We start from the raw sequence: 26,341 nt of genomic DNA, 5'->3' as shown, positions 1-26,341 counted from the left end.
ACCCACTGTGAGGCTGGGACTTTTTCACGTTAGTTGTAGTCTTCACACCGGAGAAGGCGAAACTAACCTGGACTGGAAAAAAAAAGAAGGCTACCAGGATTGTTTAAGGCTTTGTTTTAGCGGGAGTTTAGGGGAAAACCACTTCGTGTGGAAGAATATTAATTTGCTTTTCTCTTGGATAGTGCTCGGAAGTTTTCACCATGCCGGTTTTTCACACGAAGACGATAGAAAGTATCCTGGAGCCAGTGGCTCAGCAGATATCCCATCTGGTGATAATGCACGAAGAAGGTGAAGTTGACGGAAAAGCTATTCCAGATCTGTCAGCGCCGGTTGCTGCCGTACAGGCGGCTGTTAGCAACCTTGTTCGGGTGAGTAACTTTATTTCCTTTGTAAAAATGTATCTGGGTAAGTCTGGTTGAACTCGGTGGGTGGTGCAGGCTACCTGTCGCGCTTTGTCCCGCACCGAGCACTTTCGAAGAAACCAACGCTGAAACGCAACTCTTAACCACCAGAACCATACGTAGATATATCTGTCTGATTTCTAATGGAAGAAAGGATGTATGCATGCTGCTAAAGTTTAGTTAAGTTGTTTGCCTCGGGGCAAAGGGCAGTGACGCCCTTTTCCCCTTGAAAAAAAACGCCCTGTCTCCATATCTTGACGTAGGCACTGCTGCCAGTACAAAGCAGGTACAGTGGCAAGCTACACTGCATTAACGCTACTTTTTATTTTATCCAGTTCATAGAACAGCAGTTGTGGTTGTGAATAAGAGTATAAATACATCTCCACCACAGGATGTTTAACCACAAACTTGCATATGTGTAGAATACACTGATGCATGAAAAATTATTGGACGCAGATTCAAAGTCTTAGGTATATGTCAACTGTCAGTTATGCAATGAAACTAAACGAAAATATACCGGAGACAACAATCAGACCACTATTGTGGAAAACAAATACCTTAGTCACATTGTGTTTTTTTTTTATAACCTTATAAGATTTAGATGGGCTGCACATTATCAAAGTTTTGACAGCAAAATTATGTAGTCTTTAGAAAATACCAATGCATTTTCTGTGAAACACTGTTTTTTTGTTCTTTTTTTTCATCCTTAGATGATTTGCTTTTATCAAACATTGTGATTGGTGACAGATGTTGAGGAACATCAAAACTCATATCTATATCCGTCTATATAGGTATAGATATATTTATAAATCCCTAATTTTTTTAAATCCAGGGCCAAGAAGATGGCCACAAGATTTAACCAAAGTTGTTGGGTTTTGAGAGAACCTGCAAATTAAGTGAACAGAAAAAATAATCTTATTGGCAGCAGTATTTTAGACATATTTTTTCTTACTATTTATGCACTTGTCAAGTGCTCATACATATTGGTCTGTGCAATAGAAAAGTTACTGCACACATAAAGTGCAAGAAATTATTTACACCCTCTTGACCAGATGTAGCTGTGGTTTTAGGTATTTTTACAATGAAATCAACATCACCATGATGGGGTTTTTAGAACCCTATTGCACAGGCTGAGGAAATACATTTGTCATTCCCTCACACAATGTATTGCATGTTTTTTTTTCTCTTTTATTTTTTATCCCTAAACAACACAGAGATATGCGAGGGCTGTCAGAAATTGTGGCTTTTAAGAAAAGGAAGAGATAAAAGCTATATTAGTCAAGTTTCATTCTTGCGTATGACCCATAGGGTTGGAGCTTCACGCCCCGCTCTTCCTGACCAGATGTCAAAGTGTCCCTGGGCATGACACTCACCCCCCCAACAGCCCATCCCCATCCGTGCAGTGCCGGTTCCTAGCCCGGTAGAAATTTGGGAGGGTTGTGTCAGGAAGAGCATCTGGCGTAAAAACTGTGCCAAATCAACATGCAGACAAATGGTCCGCCATGGCGACCCTGAACTCAAAGGATAAGCTGAAAGACAAAAAAAATTTAAATTGACAGAAAGCCTTGTTTATACATACTTAAATACCTTGGATAACAGTAAATAAATACTGTCATAAACATATTTGATTATGGATTGTAGGCTAATATTTGACCTGGACCTATTAAATAATTCTACTTTGAATTATATTTCAATTTTGTTATTTGATATATCTACAAATGCAGAAGACATCCACATTTAAACTTAACAGTCTTTAAAGGCTTATTATAAATGCATTTGCTAGTCTGTCCTTCACAGGAATTATGATAATGAGTGAATGATGTCAAAGGAAATTGCTATTGATATATGCACTATATTTATATTATGCATTAGCATATGTGCAGAGTCACAAACAAACCTCATAGAAGTAAAAGCTTTACTGAGGCTTGTGGAAGCCTGGAAGTTGTATCACATTTACTGATTGTGTACACTACAGTTAACGAAGAACCTAATTTATTTTTTATAACAAAAGCTATAACTTTAAAGGACACCTTCACTGATTTTTAACTTTGGGTAAGAAATGTACATACATGCCATCAACGCATTAAAATCCACACTAAGAAATACATTTGTAAAAAAAAAAAATATATATATATTTATTAGTAGTGAAATTGTGTTGCTGCCTCTTCATTTGGCAATATTTCAGGTTTTATTTGTCAGATTACCCAATCAGGAAGCAAATATGCAAGTCAACCAGCTGGTTGAGCTGCCAATTGCGGGTAATTTCGGGTATTATGTGCAAGTCAACCTGCTGATTGACTTGTCCAGTTAGTGTTATCCTAGGCATGATTGGATTTCTTTCATTTTTGCAACAAAATTGTTACTTTTTACTTATTTTTTTCATATAAAAACATCATGGAGACTACGATACATACTTTGAGTATTTGTGTGTGTCTGTGTGTGTGTGTCTGTGTATGAGTTAAACTGAGTATTGTGAAATGTGTATTTTGGCATATCATTATCAAAATATTTTCACAATTGTACAGATTCATGCAATATAAATATTGAAGGTGTATGATACTTTTTATCATATGATAATTTGATGATTTGTTCAACAATAGTGCTCACCAATCAAATGAATAGCGCCAATCTGATCGATGTTACATACACTACTCCATGAGGTGAATGAAGATAAACGGCATGATAGGTTTTCAGAGTTTTTACTACAGCAAAATAGCGGCCAAAAAAAAAAGGTCAACCATGCAGTTATATTGCGTCTGTTTGATTTCCCTGTATTAAAATATCCCTGTACTTCTAGTTGAAAAATGCCTCCAGATGACATCTCTTGATAGGACCTTTATTTTAGATTATGCTATAATGTTGATCACACTGTGGAGTTTGTAATCATGGCCAACTCGCTTTTCCAGAGCTCTCCCAGATGACATCATCTTAACTCCTAATAATAACTCCTCCTGGTTAGGTCATCTGGAAGAGTTTTTCAGCTAGAAGCAGAGAAATATTTTATTATAGGGAAGTCAGGGGTAAGTTTAAAAGCATTATTGCACATTTGCACACTAAAGCCATAGAAAGCAAGTTTAGTCCCCAAATGGATAGCAAATGACTTAATAAAACCTTTTGGGGAGAAATAATATCCTGCTGTTGATTAATATAACATGCTTGTCATCATGTCCTGACATGTGAAGAATGTCCAGAGCAACCTTCACCAGCTTGGGGTGAAATAATCTGGGCTCTTACTAAATTGATATCATATGTTTCCAACAGTGGAACGAATGAATAGACAGGCCTGTAATTATTTCCAGTTGCTGTAGCAACATTACAACATGGACAGTGTTATGAATTCATTGAAGTTCAGATCAGTTGTAATTCCTCTGGTTTTGTTCCCAGTAGTTCCTTGAGTCATACATAGCAAAGGTCACATAAAACACATGCCGTGTGGCTCTTATCTTTGATTTCTTTGTTACAGATTTCATTCAGTTTGTAAACTGGAGGGTAAATTTATGTCAAGGAAGGGATCCCTGAAAGGGAATGGGATGAACCATTCTCAGAGTGGGGCTCTGTCAAAGAATGCACAAAGAAATTTAAGATGAGCTCTCTTGATGCTCTTGGATGCTTAAAACTTGGTTTGTTCTCGTGCTTCAAGTCTACAGACACTACACAGTGCCCTACACATAGCCTGGTGTGCAACTCCCCCAAATGTAAATGAGGGTTGCAGCTGTGTGGACCGCAACAACTGTGATTGGATCACTCTGTCCTTCGTCCACATACAGTTCAGTTGTCATACAAATCCTCCAATGTCGTCTTCTACTTTTTCTGCCTTGCAATATTTTCAGTAAAAGTAACTGCTGTTCAACATCATTTAGACATGATCTGCTCAGTTTCCCTTATGGTTGTTTGTAGAATGCCAAACAAGCTCACAACAGCAGCAAAAACCAACACTGAGGGAATGAAATTGCCAACTAGGAGTTTGGGGGAGCAATTGCAGCATGACACCGACACACCAGTGCACAATTGTAATCGCTCACTTTGGCATGGCCTCTGTATAGCCCCTGCTTAGATTTTATGCAAGATCATAAATCCACCTTGCTTGCAAGGCTGGTCAGACTGAGGAGATCTGCTGCACTGACTGTCATAAATGTGTAGACCTGTAAATCAGTCATTTTATAATTTCAGACAGATGGAAATAAAAGTCTGGCGCTCATAAAATGTAGAATGACCACAAACTATTGTCAGTAAAATATGTTGACTCTAACCAAAACTACACACTAGTGCTTAGCATCTTTGACATCAGTGTTTTCTGATTGAAACAATGAGCCAGACCTCAAGCCTGGATGAATGTGAGGAATGTGAACAATTTTCAGAAAGCGGGAATACATCCCAGCTCATAGGGGGGCTAAGCTAGTCCTTTGAATGAGCAAGCTTGTCAATTTACAAGCCTTTCCAGAGAAAAGCATGTAACAGTTAATTTCAGGTTAATTTGTATTGCAGTTTCAGTTTTCCCAATAGTGCAACATTGTAAAGACACAGGATGCAGCTAACTGTTGTGGGTATATTGTTTGGAATAGCGTGAGAAAGTGTGATTAAATAGCTGCATAAACGAGCTGTAGCATATTATATGATAAACAAACTCCAATGTTTGGGTAATGCAGTACTTTTGTGTCATATTTTTTAGTCATCATTCTTTTTAGACAACTGTAGGGATATTACAGATCTGTTGTACTTCTTTATTTTCTTAAAGAAGTTCAGCCAGTGCCTTTTTATAGGCACTGGCTGAAAAAGAATGTCAATGATCTACAGCCCTGAAACTGATAAAGCTATCAGTGTTCCTCTTCCTGCTTATACAGCCTGAACTGTTCACATGACTCTTCTAGTGCAGACCACCAAGAAAATGTGCAGTAGCTGTTAAGATTGGAAAAAAAAAAAAATCACCTATCATCTGCAATGTTGGTGATGTGCAGTAGCTGTTAAGATTGGAAAAAGAAAAACAAAACACCTATCATCTGCAGTGTTGGTGAGGTTACAAAATACCAGAAATGCAAATAGTGGAAGTTGGGGTTATTAACGTAAGAGTTAGTAGTATGAGTTCTGTGAAAAGATGACCTAATACAATTCAGTGTTCAAATTTTTCTACAGTTTATTGAGGTTTTAACATAATTGTAGCAGATGCCACATAGGGAATCATACGGGGATTTTTAACTAGTAAACTGTTATTAGATATGTAGCCTATGCAGTCTTGAATAATAATTTCGGCCATTTTGTTTAATCCTTTACAAATTGGAACCAAACATGTTCATTAACTAAATGTTCAAAAGCACACAAACGAAATGCCTTCTATCACCTGGTAGTACTCCAGTTTCCTGCACTATATCAAGGGAACTCTTTTCATTCTTCTCTTAATTAGATTTTTCTCATATTGGCAACAATACACGAACAGTGCGACATTTGCACAGTTTTAAATCAATTGTGCTCTTCACAGAAATACATTATTATTATTGTTGTTATTATTATTATTAATAATAACAATAATACTGCAACAGTAGACTTTTTTTAATATATATATATAAATTGGGTTAAAGCCTGTCAGGCAAAGAGGATGCAAAGGAGTGTTGAAATAATGAGGAAAAGCCAAGTCAGGAAGACCCAGCAGCTGTCGGCTCTATTCAGGAACAGGACTGACCCAGTAAAGGGAAACCCCTCTGTGCCTTAGCATGGAGAAGTTTATGACTGCAAACAGTGACAAAGAATACAAAGTACTATTGCTGTCACGTTTTCTAATAAAAAAAATGGAGAGGTAAAATTTAGTTTGTTTAAATTCATTTGACTGCAAGCCATGTAGCTCTATCCTTAACTGTAATGTGAATGTGATGGTTAGATCATTTGTGGTGTCTTTTCTGCAGAGGTAAACAAACAGTTACCTTCTCAAATTTATTGTAAAGATGTTTTATAGACAAATAGAAATAGATTCACTTTTATCCAGGGCCTGAATTAGATGTAAAAGATGCCAGTACTCTAAACCTGTAGCCTGTAAAATGTGATCTGGCAGAATTTGGGGGCATAAATCGTGCAAAACATATTATTTTAAGGGTATGAATGACAGTGTAATATGAACTACTGAAAATAATTCATGTGCACAAGTTATTAAATGAATACCTTCATACCCTAAAAATGTTGTCAGTCTAGGATTTTAGAGATGCAAGAAAAATGAACAAAATGTCAGCAGGTTTCTGACCTACATTGTTTTTGTTTTTTTATCTACTTTCATGGCTCTTTTGAGCAGGAAAGGGGCCAACTATTTGGCTCGTCAGCACTTGACATACAGTAACTACACTGTTTGCTGACACTCACTAGAAAGTGGCAGTACTGAGTGTTATTTTATATTGTCAAGTTAGACAACTAATTTGGTCTATTTCACACATGAACTATAAACTTTGTTTATAAACATTTTTCCCCATGTACAAATGCCAGTTATAGCTTGGTCCAATGATTTACCTCATTGGATGACTCCCCAGTGTTTTCTTAGAATCTGTCTGTCTGATATTTCTAGTGAAGAAAACTCATCAATACAAGCCTTGTATTGACTGAGTCCTTTATTTAGCATTGAATTGATGCTAAGTGTTGCTGCTCCCTAGTAACAGCATACAAACTGCTGAGCTTCTGTAATTCCAGGTAGATGGTTGTGATATAATTCCTCTGGCTGCAGGACTTGCTCCGTCATGGCTAGACAGGCCATTTGATTTGCTCCTTTTGTCGTCTTGGACATCTCTATGTGTAGCTACTTCCTAAAGCAGATTATTAAACCATGTTTGACATCACTTGGCTGACGCATGATAAAGGCTTTGACCTTCAGTGTAGCCTCTCTAACTCCTCTTTGAATCATTATTACTCATAAGCCATTTGTTATTTCAGAAGGCCGCCCTTGCTGGATTTGAGACTATTGATCAAGGGTAGGGTGTTGTAACATCAATTTGTGCAAGCTCGTGTCTTACCAGATTGCAATACAATCTTCCTTGGAGTGGGAATCTATGTCTTGGTTGCACTTTAAAGAATTAAATCTGTGTGCAAACATCAGTTTCTTTGTAGGACATTGCTAAGGGCAGCACTAACAGCACTTGCTAGAATTTTGCCATCATAGATCACTGTGGTAACCATGACTAACACAGTTTTGTGCTAAACGTACCCAACATATGAATGGCAGGCTGTGTCTCGTCAGCCTTGAGACTTTCAGACTGCCCTTTCTTCCCCCAATAGATCAGTGGCTTGCTGTCAACAAAGCAGTGTCTGTTCTAAAGGAGCAGCCACTCTATCAAGCTAGTTCACAACACAGGGTTTTCACACAGTGATCTTGGGTCGTAAATGAAGTGTCCAATGTTTCCACTCCAGACACAAATGTAAAATGCAACTGTGAGCCAGTAGCTAGATGATACAGAATTAGTGAAAGATTAAAAAAAAAAAATGCTGGAGTTGAACAGCTGCCATTTCCTCCAGTGGTTTGGTAGAATCTATTCAAGGAACATGATAATAATGTAATGGTTTCGACTGTAGACTGGATTTGTCTGTTTAGAGTGACCTGAAACTTCACCACCCTCGAACCATGCCTTCCTTTCTACTGCATATTTACTGGTTCTACTATTAATTATCAAATCCATCGTATGAAATAATAAATAACAGAAATATATTTGATAATATTTTTTTAAGTTTTAATGGTTGATTTTGCTTAAGTTTAATTCATCAAGCAAAACAGCAAAATTATGTGGTTCCAGTTGGTTTAATATGCAGATTTTAAATCTTTAGTTTATATTATTGTAAATTTAATATCGTTGTTTTTTTTTACTGTTACAGCCCTCTAGAAATGAGTTCTAGTTTTCATTACATAGGCTCAAAATGGTTTCCCATCACAAACTGCTCGACAACAACATTTATAAACTTAGAAACACTGTTCTATTTTTGCAGTGCATTGTTTGGATCATTGCTCAGCTGTGGACTCTTTTGACAGAGGAGGAGGACAAAGACAGTGACGACTTATTAACAGTAATGCAATACAGAATCACAAGTCTGTTTAGTTTTGAGGACTCCTACTTGATACTTTGGGGAAGGATATGTCTCACAGCTTCTTAAATGCAGTTTGTACTCAGCTTTTGAATTGTTTGGCACATAGTGTTGTCAGTCTGCCATTTCCTACTGTTTAATTTAGATCATGTCTAGACTTAACATGAACTCACAAATCTTAACCGTTCTTAAATTACCCAAATGTATATAGTGAGTTTTTTTCCATTGCAACTTCAGTTCCCTAGAAAAGTGTCCATGAATACTATTACACGTGCAACTAATTGAGATTAATGTGTATGTAGCACTGTTGCATTGGTGAGGGTATGAGGTCTTTTTTGGTGGGTCTTACAAGGTCTTTTTGTGGCAAGTGTGGCTCACTTGGTCGAGGAGTCCTCCATGACCCCCAGAGTTGATGGTTTGCTTTCCGGTGCCTCTGACTCATTGGTGGGATGTCAGGTTAGCAAATGTATACTGCCACTTGCTCTGAGATGGATAGCCTCTGCTAAACGTCAGTCTTAGTTGTAATTTATAACTCCTCAGGTACTTAGGATCCAGTGAAAATGTGTATCTGGTCTGTTCCAATTCAGTCTGGCTTTGCTGCTGCAGACTGTTGTTAGACATGTTGGAAAGCTCCTCAAGTTTGCTCACTACAGCATCTAATGACATCCTGACTAACCAAAATGAAAATTATTTTTTTATTTGTGGCATTTAATAATTATATTGCGATAAATAGCTTAAACCTGTTTGATAAATATAGCACACTGTGTGTGCTTGTCCAGAAAAGTACACCATGGTGAAACACGAAGGTGAAGTAATTGCTAATGTAGTATATATGTAGTTATAATAACAATATAAAATGTAAAGTAAAACATTTTACTTCCTATTGGGCAGTGATGTCACTCCGTGTGGTCTGTGTCCTGTTGTTAAAGTGTATGATCTCTCATCCATGGCAGCTTAATGTGGGTGAGTTGTCTGCCTACAGAGCTGAGGTCATGGTGGGGGAGGTGAGTCATGTTGAGGCATCGAGGGAGAGGAGGCGTTCAGCTGTTTTACACATTATAACTGCTGAGGCCTGGTGCCCCCCCAGCAGCTGCCTTGTTGACTTGTCTCTAAACAAAGGGTCATCATTTTGGAAAACTACATGATTAAAGACTCCTTGTCCTTCATATGACACGCAATTGATATATGATGTATGTTCAAGTCCATACAAACTTTAGAATTGATCTAAACTGTTAGCAAACTGTCAACCATTGCTGAGAAACTTAACAACTGTTGCAGCTCTTTAAGAAACGTTAAGCGTTGACTGACACAAAATCCCCATGACTGATGAGTTGGTCATCAGGGCTGAGGCAGATGTGGTATGTGTATGTCTGTGGCGTATGCTGTCTCCACACGTCTGCTGTTACTTTTCCAGTTTCTAATAAACCTATTAGTAATTTTTTTTTTTTTAAGTTAAAGCATCGCATTTTGTGTAATGCAATATAATCTTCTGATTTATATTGTATTATAATGCAGTTTTCATTTTAGTCTCAACATTATAAGTTTTATTGTCACCATTGAAGTCTTTACAGTATTTGCCCCAGTATGAGAAGATGATGGAGGAAACCCGGTAAGCTGAAACTACTGTTAGGTCTGCAATGTCAGCTACTTACATACATAGGATTGCAACATTATATATTGCATATTGTGCTTTTACTATGCAATGAGAATAGAAGGCTGTACTTTTAAAGCTTATTGGTTAGAAAATTATGCTCTGGTTAAATTTGAATCCCAAGAGTCTGTGTGAAACATGACTGCTGTTTCTGTAATTGCTGTGTAGTGATTTACAACTGTGGTTAGACTCATATCTGGACTGTATTCGAGGTGAAGCTGACACTCCTCAGCCAAAGCAGAAACAAGTATTTCCTGTGGTAATGTTATACAGTAATGCATATATAGAAACATTTTCAGTCAAATTAGACTTTATTAAAACTGCCCACCCCAGCCCCCCAAAACACACCCACACACAGAACATCTAGGTTAAACATATTGTAAGAGCATGCAAAAAAATGATATTAACCTTGTTCTCTTATAGAAAACTATAAGTTTAGAAATACATTGTGTTGCCACATGAGAGTATTTTTTTTTAATTTTTTCTCGGTTTCTAGCTGTTGCTATAATTGACTTGCGCTTCCTGCCACAGTTTTCACCTCTTACCATGTGATTATCTATCATCTGTATTGACAATGTGATGGACCTATGACCTTCAGAATCGTCCTGTGTCCCATACAACTGTGGAAGAGAAGGGGCAAAACAAAATTGACATGTGGATTGAGTCCCTATGGATCTTGCCAAACAAATTTAACATTTGTTTGATGTCAAGACATGAGCAAAATAATAATAAGGGGCTGCATTAATAATTAGAGTACAGCTTGTCCATTTAAAAAGGCACTTCATTTTTTGACTTTATCACTATTAAATGTCTGTTGTGAGTTTTATTTATGGTATATGACCTCTTTCTATTTCCTGATTGTATCATTCTAGTAAAACTATAATGATTGATATTTACTCAAAACATAACTTTGTTTTGCAGGTGGGGAAGGAGACTGTACAAACCACAGAAGACCAAATCATGAAAAGAGACATGTCACCAGCTTTTATTAAGTAAGCACAAGAGTGTGACTTGGCACTCCTAAAATCATATAGTTATAATCCTATCAAGTTTATTTAGATTAAGTTATTCTTTCTCTGCATCTTCTATGTTCTCTTTGGCTCTCTTTCTCTCTTATCTGTTGCAGTAATGGCCAGTTGTGCCCAAACAAAGGTCAGACATGGCATGTTAAGTGCCTTGGTGTCTTGCCCTGGAGTAACATAAATAGATTTGCCTAGGGAGAAGCTTCTTTACCCTGAAGGCTGAAAGCTCATACCAGTCATACATTAAAGTCACTGGCTGCTGCTGCATTTCACTTTTTAAAACATAAAACACACAAATGCATCTACATATTTACATGTTGATGTAGTAAAATAGATATGTGCATATTTAATGTATTAATTTCCTTGGCTGACTCTGCATAATCTAAATCCTATAATACTGCTCAGCTGCTGTCAGTCTGTACGGTCTTTCACCATCCCTTACTATATGAAAAACTAAGTCAAGCCACTGAGGTCAGGGATGAAACAAATTGGCAGGCCCAGGTTGTCAGGCTCCACACATTTGGCGCCTCAAAGTCACATTGTCACCTTGTCGTCATCCATCAGGACACGTGCTGGAATGTCTCCCCTTCACTAAATATAGCGTCTGCCGGGGCCCAGTTAATGCATGGCTGTTTTTTGCTAGTGCACACTGAAGGACACTGCTGGCTAACTCTGCAAAGACATGCATACACTCATGTCAGTATAATGAACATGCATTAGTTATTATCCTTTAAGAGACTTAACTCCTTCAGAAGAACGGGAACTGAGCTCCCTTTGTTTGTTCTCTTGGCAATGCCAAGATGTACCAAAATTTGAAAGTATCAAATTTTTCTACAGTCACAACTACAGCATGTTGATCCTTGTTCACCTCAGGTTTGTCTCCTGTTTCTATGCGCAATATGGCGATTGTGATGCTAGACAGGCAGGCAGCATGTATGATGCTGAATCAATCCGCGCTTGCAGGTTTTGCTGCTGTAAAATTCACTAGATGCAACACACCCAGGGAACAACAATCAATCATTTGCATTTCTTTGGGAAAAGGAATTAAATGGGGTGTGGTGCTTGATTGGAGCTCCACATCCATTAAGCAAAGTTACTTGCACTGCAGATATTGTATCAAATCAAAATCATGCCAATTATATTTGTTACCCACAATAACTAATCACATTTTTAAACTAATCCCTAATTCAAATTACTGCAGCAATCTCTGAAAGATATTTCCTTGTAAACCTTAATTGTTTAAGTATTCCTTACTTTTACATGGAAAGTCACAATATCTTTATGCTTCATAGTTAAATGGCTTTCGGCTTGTCGCCACAGCAAAACGTGTTCCGCATGTTGATTTGGCATGAATTTTTATGCCAGATGCACTTCCTGCCGCAACCCTCGCCTTTATTTCCTGGCTCGGGACTGGCACCCAGGTAGCTCTTGGTGGATGGGTGGGGCCACACCAGGCGGGGTGGGAATTGAACCCACGGCCCTCTGCATCCCAACCCAATGCTGCATTTGATGGTTTATACACAAAATAAAACTCTTCATAAATCTCTCCTTGTATGGGATGATGGCTTGTTGTATATAATGCTGGTATATGCACCAGCTATCACTCACATTTATCTTGTTATACAGGAAGGAAACTGGCAACCATAGTGTTAAGATGAGTCAGATTTGAGCAAAATCCACACACACACACACACACGCGCGCGCACACGCACACACGTATAACTGAATGGATTTATTTATATATTTATATAAATGTGTATGTAGAAACTTATGAAGGGGGGATTCAGTTCTTTCTGGCTAAGACATAATGATTCCTTGCTAATTTCCAGTTAATCTGTATTGAAGATGGGTTTTGTTTAAAAGTATTTTATCTGGAATTGAAACTCATATTGTATTTTGAATTAGTATTTGCTTTAAATGTCCTCAAAAGCAGATAAGAAGAGGAAATGAAACAAAGCCATGTTTAGAGAGCAGTTCCTATATGTACTGCTTGCTCCCATGATGTGGGCAGTTTGCATAATGTCCATTTGGCTTCTAAAGGGCCAAATATCACAAGCACTGTTTGTTTTTTTACTTGTCTAAAAACCCTTTCTTCTGCTTTTCACAGAGTGGAGAATGCATGCACTAAGCTGGTGCAGGCTGCCTCCATGCTGAAAGCTGATCCATATTCTGTTCCTGCTCGGGATTACCTCATTGATGGCTCCCGGGGCATTCTCTCTGGGACGTCTGACCTGCTTCTGACCTTTGATGAGGCAGAGGTATTCATTTATTTATTCTTTCTTTATTTTATTTGAAAAATCTGTTCACTCAGTGCAAACCTGTTTGCTGAACAAAGGGGTCAGACTGCAGTTGTTACAGGAATTAAATATTGATCCAGTCTCTCAGCTCGATATCACTGCTGGATTTCATCAGTTTTCGAGGTTCAGTTTACTTCATGTGTGAATTTGTGATGTGTTTTTTTTTTTTTTTTTTTTTTTACCTTTTACCCCAGTGGTGGAGGTTTTGGTTTTGGTTCCTCTGGTTCATGTGCTCAGTGCATGAATAAGTCATTAGTGCAAAATGGTGGGCTTTGATTTTTTTTTTGTCTTGTATTTGTGTTTATTTATTTCTTTTTACCTAAACTGGTCCCATATTTATAGATGTTTCAGAAGATAGTGACTTCTGTATTTAATGTTATTATTATTATTATTATTATTATTATTATTATTATTATTATTATTATTATTATTATTATTATTATAAACACAATAAATCAGAAAGCTGATTTTGTGATAATGTGGTAACTACGGTAAAACCAGATTTAAAAATGATATAAGAGAACAGATGAATGTCACCCACACCAACAACATCATCAAATTTGTACTAAACGAGGCTGAGTAAATCTGGTCTGACTTAGCAACAAATTGTAGTGTGCTAAATTACAACAATAAATGTGTTTTCCTCACATTGAGTGTTTTTTATTAGTTAACATTATTGAATTTAATGTGTAAGATTGCTTTTTAGCTTTCCTTGATAATAAAGTTTATGTAAAGGCATTAACCACTAGATTCTTTGAGCAGTAGCTGAGCTGAAGTGCTCTTATGGCTTTTTAATGCAGACTTTAGCTTGGTAGAGGGCACAGGGCAGTAAGGACAGTATCCACCCCTGCTTTTCTCGTGTGTTATAATGCCCGTAAAGAAGACAGAGAGGTAGTTACATTTATCAGATTTGCCTGTGGAACTCACTTAAATCTTAAACCAGGCAGGAGTGTTATTTATCATGGCCATCACTCGTATCCTCTCAGGGATGGAGAGGAACAAATAAAAAAAAAGTTGCAGATCAGCTTTCTTTAAGCAGACATCAGGCATCATCCCAGCACTGTCTGCAGCAGTCAGCAAGACTCAGCAGGAGTCATCAGTCAGCTGTGCCTTGTTTTCCAATGCAGCTAAGGCACTGCTCTGTGTAGTGGAGCCAGAGAACTCCAGCAGTCCATGTAAAGCAGGGATGATGCATAACAAAGCAGTTGGAATGTCAGTATGCAGCATTATCAGAGTGTAATTAGAAAGAATGTGAATGGGGGCTTTTAGGGGATGTGTTTGTATTGTCACTTGTCTCTGGAAAGGAAACATTTGTGCATTAGATTTTGTGTTTTACACCAACATTTTCATAGGTTCGAAAAATAATCAGAGTGTGCAAAGGAATCCTGGAGTACCTAACAGTGGCAGAAGTGGTGGAATCCATGGAGGACTTAATCACCTACACAAAGAACCTAGGACCAGGTCAGTCTGCTGATATGGTATCAGGAAGTCATGACTTGACAGTATCTCCTATAATTTGCCATCTTAATAGATCGTGTTTATATTCTCTCTTTTTGATATATAATCATTCAGATGTGTTTGTGTCAGTAGTGAAAGAGGTACTTAGGTCTCTACTTAAGAATTATATGCCCCCTCGCATTACTAAATTATCTAATGTTATTTAGGTCCACAGTGATCATAAGGAGTTTGGGAAAAGGTTATATCTTTTCGTCATGATGTATGTACTGTAATCGGACTAGTGCTTTCTAATATTCCTTAAAGGGAAATGCCTAAGTAAAACTTTTTTTTTTTTATTAATTGTACTTAGTTCCTCTCTGAATCTGAATTGTTGTCCAGGGATGACAAAGATGGCCAAGATGATAGATGAGCGACAGCAGGAGCTGACACACCAGGAGCACCGTGTGATGCTGGTCAACTCCATGAACACAGTGAAAGAGCTGCTTCCCATCCTCATCTCGGGTAAACACTGTGTATTTTGGGCCACTTTTATTGAGGTGAAATATACAAAAATTGTTGAATGTGAATTTGGACTTTGTGTTTCAGGAATCAAAATCTTTGTGACAACCAAGACATCCGGTAGCCATGGTGTGGAAGAGGCTTTAAAGAACCGTAACTTTACCTTTGAGAAGATGAGCGCAGAGATAAACGAAATCATCAGAGTGCTGCAACTGACCTCCTGGGATGAGGACGCTTGGGCCAATAAAGTATGTTCAGTAATTTTAATGTCTTTACTTGACTGGGTGACTGTGGTCACTTTTTTGACAAATTTAAATGTAGAAGAAGAGACAGGTTTGTTCTCTGCTCAGAATGCCTTTGGCAAGAGGCTGCAGACTAGAGATATCATGAGGTGATATTTATTCTCAATTGTATTTCTTTTTCTTTCTTAACTAGGCCTGCGTTATCTTTTCCAGATGACCTTATTTCAGGGTTCACAGGTGTGAATAACAGTTTCTGCTGTATTTTAGGATTACAAACAGGAATTCAAGTCGTCATGCTTTAACTTCATTTGTTTCTATGTAGCTTGTTAATCCGTTGCTTTATTTCACGTTTTTCTGCTCTGCTCTGCTCTTTGCTTCTTTCCACTTCACTCTCCAAATGAATCTATGTGTGTTACCTTTTTTTCTTTGTTGCAGCCTTTTAGTTGGTCTTGTGTGTTATGTCCAGTTAAACATTTACATTTGTTATTCTTCCTTTCTTGTTACCATTTCTTTTTCCTTTCACCCCCTGTAGAAGGTAAGCCTTAAGTCTCTCGCCCCTTGGTTGTGCAGCAGCATGTCTGACGGTTGTGTGTGCTGTTTTGTGCTTTGTGGTGCCATTTTGTGCTTTACGGTTGCAGTTCTGTAGTAAGGTTGCCTAATAATGAAGTAACTTTGGGGTTTGAATAATGTTGTGCTGACATTTGAATGGTGTTAGGCAGATTGAATAGCTGAAATGTTGATCTATCTAGTATTTTCTTTTACTATTTATTTATCCATCTATGGATTGGCTTTATCACATGATGTGGTATCAAGCTCTGTGTGTCCTCCTCCTATATCATTTAAACCACAAGACACACGTCCTTTAACCTATCTGGTATATTGATCAACCTTGTTCGTGCAGTATTGATTTGCGTGTCATTAATTTAAATTAGTTGTTACTCCAATGATAAATACATTAATAATGGCTTCATCTATATTTGCATTTAATTGTCTCAGGAGGAGGACACAGAACCTCTGATTTAGGTTTTTTGTATGAATGGCTTTTTTTTCTTTCTACTCCAACAGACCTTACCTAGTTTGTTTAAATATCTTTACACAGACTTCAGTGCTAATTTCTTGACACACATCATGTGTAATGTTCGAGGGATACAATTTCGGTTGTTTGATTATAAGTTGCAGAGAATGGGTGTTTGCTTTTGATAATTTAAGATGTAAAGATCCTTTATCCACCCATTATTTTACTTTCTATCTCTGGCTGTTTTTTTTCTCACATTCTGAGGTGCTTAACAGCAGCAGCACAAGTTTGAACAGTAAACTAATACACCCACACAACTGGCTTCACATCTTCCTACTTCCTGTTTTTTTCCCCTCCAATGTTCAGCTCAGTTAAGTTCACCTGTGTCATTATGTATATAAACATTTTCCTGTTTGTCTTCTTCTTTTTACATTTTTTTTCCAACGAAATTATTGTTAGGGTCTAAACATATTTTGTGACAAATATTTTTGACATGAGTAGTCGTTTGTTCTCATTAAAAATCTCTTGCTGGGCTCTGTGATAAAGATCCAAGCACATTATAAAGAACTTGTGTTTTCTGACTTTGCATTCCTCTACGACCAAAATTACCTTAATTTAACCACTCATTCATCCGCTCTGGTCTTCTGCTTTGCTCTATGTCCTACAGGACTCTGCTTTGTTTGCAGACTTTGGCAATGAGTGGACTCATTGTCAAGTCAGCTGCACTTGGACAGATTGTTGTATTTCTCTCCACTGTGACTGAGATACAATGGAGATTCGTTTGGCTTTTAACATGACGCTCATTATTGATTATGGAAAAGAATGATGGAAACAGCATGTGCTGCGTTTGTTTTGCCTGACAGATGTTAGTGATGCTGGACTTTGCTGTTTGTTCCACTTAAATAACTAAACTATCAGTTCGATTTCGGCAAATGACAAGACCTTTAATTTTTTCCTGATTATGTAACTTGCATAGAAAAAATGTAAATGAAAAATGCATTCGAAGCTCAGTTATTAAGTGCCATGGCTTGATTTCTACATAGAAACATGATTAATTGACATCATACATTTAACTTAAAATTGTAATGAGTCCAATGACCTTGTCATGACGATACATGGTATGATTCAGGGCAATGAGTGCTAATTAAGTTTTTGTTGGTTTCATAGATTTGCTTTATGTTATACTTTTTATACTGTCTTTCAAACCCAAAGGACACAGAGGCCATGAGGAGGGCTCTGGGACTTATCGACTCAAAGATGGCCCACGCTAAGAACTGGCTGAGAGATCCAAACGCTCAACCAGGTAATAAAGATAAACATTCACATATTTGAATTTATTCCTAATTCCTGCTTCTTATCACATCCTCATCTTTTTATCAAGTTATATCAGGTGATGTTTTTGATGTGCCTGTCTTGCTTGTAGGGGACGCAGGTGAGCAGGCTGTCCGACAGATCCTTGATGAAGCTGGGAAAGTTGGTGAATTGTGTGCTGGCAAGGAGCGTCGAGATATCCTAGGGACAGCCAAGACTCTGGGCCAAATGACTGACCAGGTGTCTGAGATGAGAGCTAGGTACAGCATGCATCATAAAATACATTTTTCGTGTCTCCTTTTTGCAAATATGGCAAGAAATTTGTTCTTATAATTCATGCAGTCAATAGCCCATTTTAAACATGCACTGGAATTCTGACATTCTCTGGACTTGTTCAGGAGGGGATGTGAACTCAAATGTCAGAGTAAAATGTTGCCGCCTGGAACCTTTATTAGATTTTAATAAAACACTGTTTCCCACAGCTTAAGTTTTTAGTATTGTGGAAATGTATGTTTCCTAAATTTCCTAATTAAAGTTTTTCTTTCTTTTTTTTTCTTTTTTTTTTTCTTTTCTTTTCTCTTCTTTTTTTTTTTTGGAAAATTGGTCCTCTGATATACTGATATATCTTTTCAATTTACATTCTTAAATAAGAATGCAAGGTGTAAGTGTATTACAAAGGATTTTTGTGTGTAAGAGTGGAAGTAATATCTTTCTGATATTTGAATCTGTCACCAGAGACCCTGAGTCACACTACATTAAAAACAGCTGTTTGGTATTAATCTATATCCCCGCTGTATTACTTGCCTGAAAACTGAGAAATACCGCTGAGCCTTGACTGCAAATAGACGCTTTATGTTAAGAAATGCTGTTCTTAACAAGAGGAATATAAAACTTAATCTCTGAACTAAACAAATGTGTAACAAAATAGGTGTGCATGGGTGTTCTTAAAATAGATAGTTACATTATGTTTATGTTGTGTTTTCTTTCTCCATCCCAGAGGTCAGGGGGCATCTCCAGCTGCCATGCAGAAGGCCCAGCAGGTTTCCCAAGGGCTTGACTTGCTTACTGGCAAGGTGGAAAATGCAGCTCGCAAGCTGGAGGCCATGACTAACTCCAAACAGGCCATTGCCAAAAGGATTGATGCTGCTCAGGTTAGTCGTCAACCCTTATGTGAGGGTGTTGTCATATATGTAAAATTCTCAATGCTAATTTTTGTTCCCTATTCAAGAGTTTTTCTTTCTCCTACAGAACTGGCTGTCAGACCCTAATGGTGGCCCAGAGGGAGAGGAAAACATCAAGGCCCTGCTTGCTGAGACCAAAAAGATTGCAGACATGTGTGAGGATCCCAAAGAAAGAGATGACATATTGCGCTCTATGGGTGAGATTGCTGCCATGACTGCCAAGCTTTCTGATCTTAGAAGACAGTAAGTTGTCTCTGGTCATCTTTCACACATACGGTTTTCAGATGGTTTTATTCAGTACTTTATACTGTTATTTTCTAATTCCTTATAGGGGTAAAGGTGACACTCCTGAGGCCAGAGCTTTGGCTAAACAAATTGCAACAGCTCTGCAGAACCTGCAGTCCAAGACCAACAAAGCAGTAGCCAACAGCAGGCCTGCAAAGGCAGCTGTTCACTTGGAAGGAAAGATTGAGCAGGCTCAGCGCTGGATTGACAATCCCGTATTGGATGACAGCGGTGTTGGTGAGTCTGGCTCCAATTCTTTATTTGTTTTTGTCTCCCTCCCACTTACTGTGACACTTCATATTCCTTCCACTGTTCCTGTGGCTAAATTGCAGAGCAGACACTTTATGTACAAGTCGCTTTCCTACTGTGCTTAACATTCCCCAACACTCTCCTGGCTCTGTTGTTTTCCTTTGGTTTTGGCTTGTCTTTTTGAAACATAGACACAGTTATACATGTTTACAATAAAGCTAGAGTCTGACTCCTCTAAGAATAATTGGCTCCCACAGTACAACAGAGGCAATGCTTACCTCAAACAAACAACATAAAATAATACAGAAGGAGCCAAGGGTCCCTCCTCTAATGTTTATACAACCAACAATTAAAATACCAGCAACCATTTATTAGGCCATCGATAAATGCTGCTTTACAGTCTTAACGTATTTATACATAAAAGATGAAATAACATAAGTAACTATACCAAATATCTTTGTTTTTTGTACTAAATAATCAATTTTAAGCTGTCACTGTGATGACCAGTTTTGACATTTTTCCACGATTAGTAATTTAATAAAAAACTGGATAGTATAATTAATTGTTGTATGTCATGCTGTTGTATTATGGTAACAACATAGAAATTGAAGTACAACCCCAATTCCAGTTGTGGTGATGTGTAAAACCTTAATTAAACAGAATGCAGTGATTTGCGAATCTCATCAACCCATATTTTATTCAAAATAGAACATAAACAACATATCAGATGTTGAAACAGAGAAATGTTAACATTTCATGGAAAATATTAGCTCATTTTGAATTTGATGGTAGCAACACATCTAAGAAAGTTGAAAGAGGGTGATGTTTACCATTGTGTAGCATCACCTCTTCTTATAAAAACTGTCTGTAAATGTCTGGGAACTGAAGAGACCAGTTTCTGGGGTTTTAGGAGGGGAATAGTGTCCTGTTCTAGTCTGATGCAGGATTCTAGCTACTCTACAGTCCTGGACTTTTGTTTTTTTGTTTTATGACGCACCTAATGTTTTCTATTCAGTTTGGTTCTAGCCAGTTCAGCCCCCGGACTCTTCACCTGCAAAGCCATGCTGTTATGATGGATGCAGTATGTGGTTTAGCATTGTCTTGCTGAAATATGCAAGGTCTTCCCTGAAAGAGACGTTGTCTGGATGGGAGCATATGCTCCTCTAAACCCTCTATGTACCTTTCAGCTTTGATGGAGCCTTTCCAGAAGTGTAAGCTGCCCACGCCATAGGCACTAATGCCCCCCATACCATCAGAGATGCAGGCTTTTGAACTGTCCGCTGATAACAAGCTGGATGGTCCCTTTCCTCTTTAGTCTGCAGGACACGACTTCCATGGTTTCCAATAAGAATTTTAAATTTTTCGATTTTGCCTCAGAGCATTTTAAATGAGCTTTGGCCCAGAGAACATGCCGGCGATTCGTCATCGTGTTCACATATGGTTTCTTCTTTGCACACTGAACTGTGTTCACACAGTGATCTCTGGAAGTGTTCTGGAAGATTTCCTGAGTCCATGCAGTGATGTCCAGTAGAGAATCATGCATGTTTTTAGTGCCACCTGAGGGCCCAAATATCACATGCATTCAGTTTTGACCCACTTTGAACTTGTCCCTTGTAAACAGAGGTTCCTCCTGATACTCTCAATCATTTCAATTACATTACAATTACTTTTCCAGCCTTTTTTCCTCCTGTTCCAACTTTTTTGAGATATGCTGCTTCCATCAAATTCTAATTTATCTTATTTAAATTCAATGGTAAGATTTCTCAGGTTCAACATCTGATCTGTTGTTCTATTTTGAATAAAATATGAGTTGATGAGATTTGGAAATCATTGCATTCTGTTTTTATTTACATGTTCCCATCTTTCCAACTTTTTTAGAATTGGGGTTATAAAACCTGTTTTGTGTCCTGATTTTATACAGGAAAATCATAAACAGTGGATAGCCTAAGTTTGTGTTGATGTACCCATAGATAATAATAGAATATTAATGAGCAGTTAACTATCAGAATGTTTTTGTGACGCTCTCAGTGTTATAATGCTGTCCATTATACATTATAACTACCATTTTATTACAGGGGGTCTTTTATATATTTTAGATATTTTGTCTGTGTATGTCTAGGTCAGGCAGCCATCCGTGGGCTGGTGGCTGATGGCCGCAGGCTGGCCAATGCTCTACCAGGCCCATACAGGCAGGAGCTGCTGGGTAAATGTGAGCAGGTGGAGCATCTCATGGCCCAGCTGGCAGAACTGGCTGCCCGCGGTGAAGGGGACTCCCCTCAAGCACGTGCCGTGGCTCAGCAACTTCAGGAGGCTTTGAAAGTAAGACGTTTCACACTCCACTGTCCTTCAGACCTCTTGCTAGACTCTGATCAGGTCTCATGAAACTGAGAAAGACAAACACCTCCATCTGCTGGTTAACAGTGGTGATAGAAAAATAGAAGTTTGAAGTAGCATTCCAAAATATTCTATTGCTATTGAGGCCCATGCAGTCAAAATAAATGTATTTGCCATAAGATGTAGTCAAGTGTATAATATAAAAACATCAGTCAGCATTGAATAATTAGGACAATAACACATATAAAGCAGAACAGCAATGTTTTTATATCATTCTGAGCCATTTTTTTCTGATTTATTTATTTATTTTTTTGTTTTTTCTTCAGTTTATTTAAAAAAAAATTTTTTAAATGCCACTATGGTTTTTGAGAATTTGTAGTGAGTTTCAGTGAGTCCTAGTTTGGTGTGTGTGTTGACCATCTGTTTGTTCTCCTGCCAGGACCTGAAAGGTAAGATGCAAGAGGCTATGACTCAGGAAGTGTCTGACATCTTCAGTGACACCACCACCCCCATTAAGTTACTGGCAGTGGCTGCTACTGCTCCTCTGGAGGCCCCCAACAGAGATGAGGTCAGTGGTACCATCATTCTGCTCCTCACTGTGTTCCCACTGTGCTCAGTGGTATTATATATGTATTAATTCTAACAAAACTTTTCAACACTTGCTTTATTTGATCATTTGTAGGTCTTTGAAGAAAGGGCTGCCAACTTTGAGAATCACGCTAATAAGCTTGGCACCACAGCAGAGAAGGCTGCTGCCGTTGGCACTGCGAACAAGAGCACAGTGGAGGGAATCCAGGCAGCTGTCAAGTCAACGAGAGACTTAACACCCCAAGTATGTCACAGTTTAGTGTTTATATCTGTTTGTGTTTGCCCTCCACTCTGCATCACAAGTCACAGAGCTTAAGTGTTTCCTGCTTCTTAAGCCAAGCTTTTAGCAGTTGTACTGACAGTTAATGGCTTGAATTGTTTTTTTTTAGGTGGTATCTGCTGCCCGTATTCTGCTGAGAAATCCTGGAAACCAAGCTGCATATGAACATTTTGAGACCATGAAAAATCAGTGGATTGACAATGTGGAGAAAATGACAGGTGACATTATCTGAACACACTGTGTGTGATTATGCTTAACATTACTTTGGGTAAATTCCTACATTAACATGTTATGGATGTCTAGGTTTGGTGGATGAAGCCATTGATACCAAATCTCTTTTGGATGCTTCGGAGGAGGCCATTAAGAAGGACCTGGATAAGTGCCGTGTGGCCATGGCCAATCATCAGCCTCAGATGCTGGTAGCCGGTGCCACCAGCATTGCCCGCAGAGCCAACCGTATACTCCTGGTGGCCAAGCGAGAAGTAGAGAACTCGGAGGATCCTAAATTCAGGGAAGTAGTTAAGGCTGCATCAGATGAACTAAGCCAGACAATTTCCCCCATGGTGATGGGTGCTAAGGCAGTGGCAGGAAATATCCAGGATCCAAGTAAGTTGATGCTGCTCACAGAATATGCAGTTATATTTGACGTGTATTTGGAAGATTCTGAGTGATGTTCCAATTAGTTAATGTGTTTGTACTGATCACCAGGTCTTCAGAAGGGCTTTCTGGACTCAGGTTATAAGATTCTTGGTGCTGTGGCAAAGGTCAGGGAGGCCTTCCAGCCACAAGAGCCAGACTTCCCACCACCACCTCCCCCTGATCTGGATCAACTTAATGTAAGTCCTCGTGTTTTCTCATAACATATTACTTTTTGGCATTGGACCTTTTTTATTTATTAACTGGTTAGAGAACGAGCAGAATCCAAACGTACTGTACAGCTACTTAAAACGTAATAGTTACTATGATTTGTCCTTATAGCTTAACGATGAGGCAGCGCCACCCAAACCTCCTCTTCCAGAGGGTGAAGTTCCTCCTCCTAGGCCTCCTCCTCCAGAGGAGAAAGATGAAGAGTTCCCTGAGCAGAAGGCTGGCGATATGGTGAATGAGCCCATGATGGTGGCTGCCAAGCAGCTACACGATGAAGCACGCAAATGGTCAAGCAAAGTAAGTCAAGTCAGCACTGCCAAAACAGGAATGGACTTTTCCTTCTACGCTTTTCAGAAATTCTAAGCTTTCAGATTGATTGTATTCCTGTCCTACTTAATAGGGTAATGACATCATTGGTGCTGCCAAACGAATGGCCTTACTTATGGCTGAGATGTCACGTCTAGTGCGTGGAGGCAGCGGAAACAAGCGTGCCCTCATCCAGTGTGCCAAGGACATTGCTAAGGCTTCTGACGAAGTTACAAGACTGGCCAAGGAAGTGGCCAAGCAGTGTACTGACAAACGTATCCGGACCAACCTGCTCCAGGTAAGTTCAGTCATGTTAGAAACAGTGACTTTTCACTGTGGAACAAATACGCTTTATGATTTGGTAAGACATTTCTTTTTTTTATCCTTATCTGGTTTTTAATCTCATTTCAGGTGTGTGAGCGTATTCCCACCATCAGTACTCAGCTCAAAATCCTCTCCACAGTCAAGGCCACTATGTTGGGTCGTACCAACATCAGCGAAGAGGAGTCAGAGCAGGTGAGTCTTGCTTATGAGTGTGACCACAAGTTCCCACTATTTTTCTTAAGTTGCTGTTGAAATAAGATTATCCAGGTATAAATCATCTTTGACTCTCTTCTCATTCATTCTCTGTCAGGCCACTGAGATGCTGGTCCACAATGCTCAGAACCTGATGCAATCTGTGAAGGAAACTGTCAGGGAGGCTGAGGCAGCTTCCATTAAAATCCGGACAGATGCAGGTTTCACCCTCCACTGGGTCAGAAAGACCCCCTGGTACCAGTAAGAGATGGGCAACTGTTTCTCTGCTTCATTCTGGTTCTACCCAGCTGTCGAGGATATTGAATGGGCAGATCCGTCATCAGATCTATGATATCAAAGCCCACAATCTAATATGGGCAATCGTTCTCCATTAGTCCTGTGTCCTGTCTGTAACAAATGCTGTTCTGGTAGAATGTAAACAATGGGATTATCTATGCAAGTTATGGCTCAGATTCTAACTGCGAACGTCTGCTTTTGGAAAAGTGTGTTTTAAAAAATAAAATAAATTTTTTTTTTAGTTTATTTGGATAAATCCCAGGATTTATATATATATATAATATATATATTTTGATTAGAGGTTGGATTTCATATAACGTGGACGTATTTTTTGGCTCTTCTAGACACAAACCACAGTAACTTAATTAATATAATTAATTTACTTTTGCTAGAACATGCACATGAACTTGGGGACTAACAAGTACAGTATAGGCACACGCTCAGTACACGCTAAATATATTCAGCGGTTTTATGTTTGTTTACACGATGTTATCACAAGTGAAAGAAAAACACTGTTCCTTAATTTACATATTATTATACAATTGTAGCAAACATCTTTTTTTTTTAGAGTTCTGCCAAAGACTTTCTGCCTTGATCTTTAAAAGTACTGCGATACATATTTGAGTTTAAGGGCTAGTTTTGTAAACTGTACAAAAAATTACCATTTTCTTCTGCAGCAGGTCAATACAATCTGCCTGTAAGCTTGAATTCACTTTATTCTAGATACATTTTATTTTTCATGTGTTGCATTGAGATTAGATGTGATAAATTGGCTTTTGCTACACAATGAGGGTTAATAGCCAAAAACAGTTACTCTGATTTTCACAGCATGCTAACAAAGCTTAGACTTTATAGATGCTGCAGTTTTTGTTTCTAGACACTGCTCTCTGTTGTATATTTAATGTTATCTTGTATACAATCGTTTTTTGTGATATATGAATTGCACACTTTTAGGTAGTCAAGGGAATGATCAGAGTTTTGAGATGAAGCACAGTGTAATCTGCAGCTGCCGCAAATAAAAAAAAAAAAAATCATTTTTCGTTGGCACTGTTTTCTCAACGTGTCTTTATACACTAAACATAACTGGCTACTTTTCATGAAAAATGTAGTTGATATTTTGAAATATCTGAAGACCATTGATGTGAATGTGTCTTTATAAGTGTACAGATACTAACTGATGTGCCTTGAGAAAGAAACCTTATTTGCAAGTTTTTGTTTTTAGATGTTTTCTATTTGTACATGGTCTCACAGTGTTGATGTAACACTTGTTGGTACATGAGTTACACCTGCTTTATGACTTTGACTTAAAAGTCAAATTATGCTCTATGCAAACCCTGAGAAAGTTTGTTTAAAAAAAAATCAAAATTATACACTTAAGTTTGGTTTAGTTGGGCCTGAACATGGATGCCTATGAATTGTTAACAATTTTGTAATAAAGCATTTTATAGCACTTTGGGGTGTGCTTGCTGTATCATTTCTGTTTTCATATCGGCCTAGTTC

The 26,341-nt window shown here is 38.3% G+C and overlaps 1 protein-coding gene across 1 annotated transcript; it reads left to right on the top strand.

Moving 5' to 3' along the window:
• The first annotated feature begins 20 nt into the window (after nt 1-20).
• On the top strand, nt 21-26,291 carry LOC137105675 (vinculin). Its single transcript, XM_067488182.1, has 21 exons — nt 21-368; nt 11,017-11,087; nt 13,225-13,375; nt 14,767-14,875; nt 15,251-15,373; nt 15,458-15,618; nt 17,840-17,930; nt 18,051-18,198; nt 18,936-19,089; nt 19,187-19,362; nt 19,451-19,641; nt 21,773-21,972; nt 22,427-22,555; nt 22,670-22,819; nt 22,965-23,073; nt 23,159-23,461; nt 23,564-23,691; nt 23,834-24,019; nt 24,123-24,326; nt 24,440-24,544; nt 24,663-26,291. Exons 1-21 carry the CDS (start codon nt 201-203, stop codon nt 24,807-24,809), a joined length of 3,204 nt encoding a protein of 1,067 aa, XP_067344283.1. The 5' UTR covers nt 21-200; the 3' UTR covers nt 24,810-26,291.
• Nucleotides 26,292-26,341: the final 50 nt, after the last annotated feature.

This window comes from Channa argus, chromosome 20 (genome assembly GCF_033026475.1).
Source record: "Channa argus isolate prfri chromosome 20, Channa argus male v1.0, whole genome shotgun sequence".
Lineage (NCBI taxonomy): Eukaryota > Metazoa > Chordata > Actinopteri > Anabantiformes > Channidae > Channa > Channa argus.
Note: the sequence above shows the minus strand (reverse complement) of the source record. Positions and strands in the feature narration are given on the sequence as shown.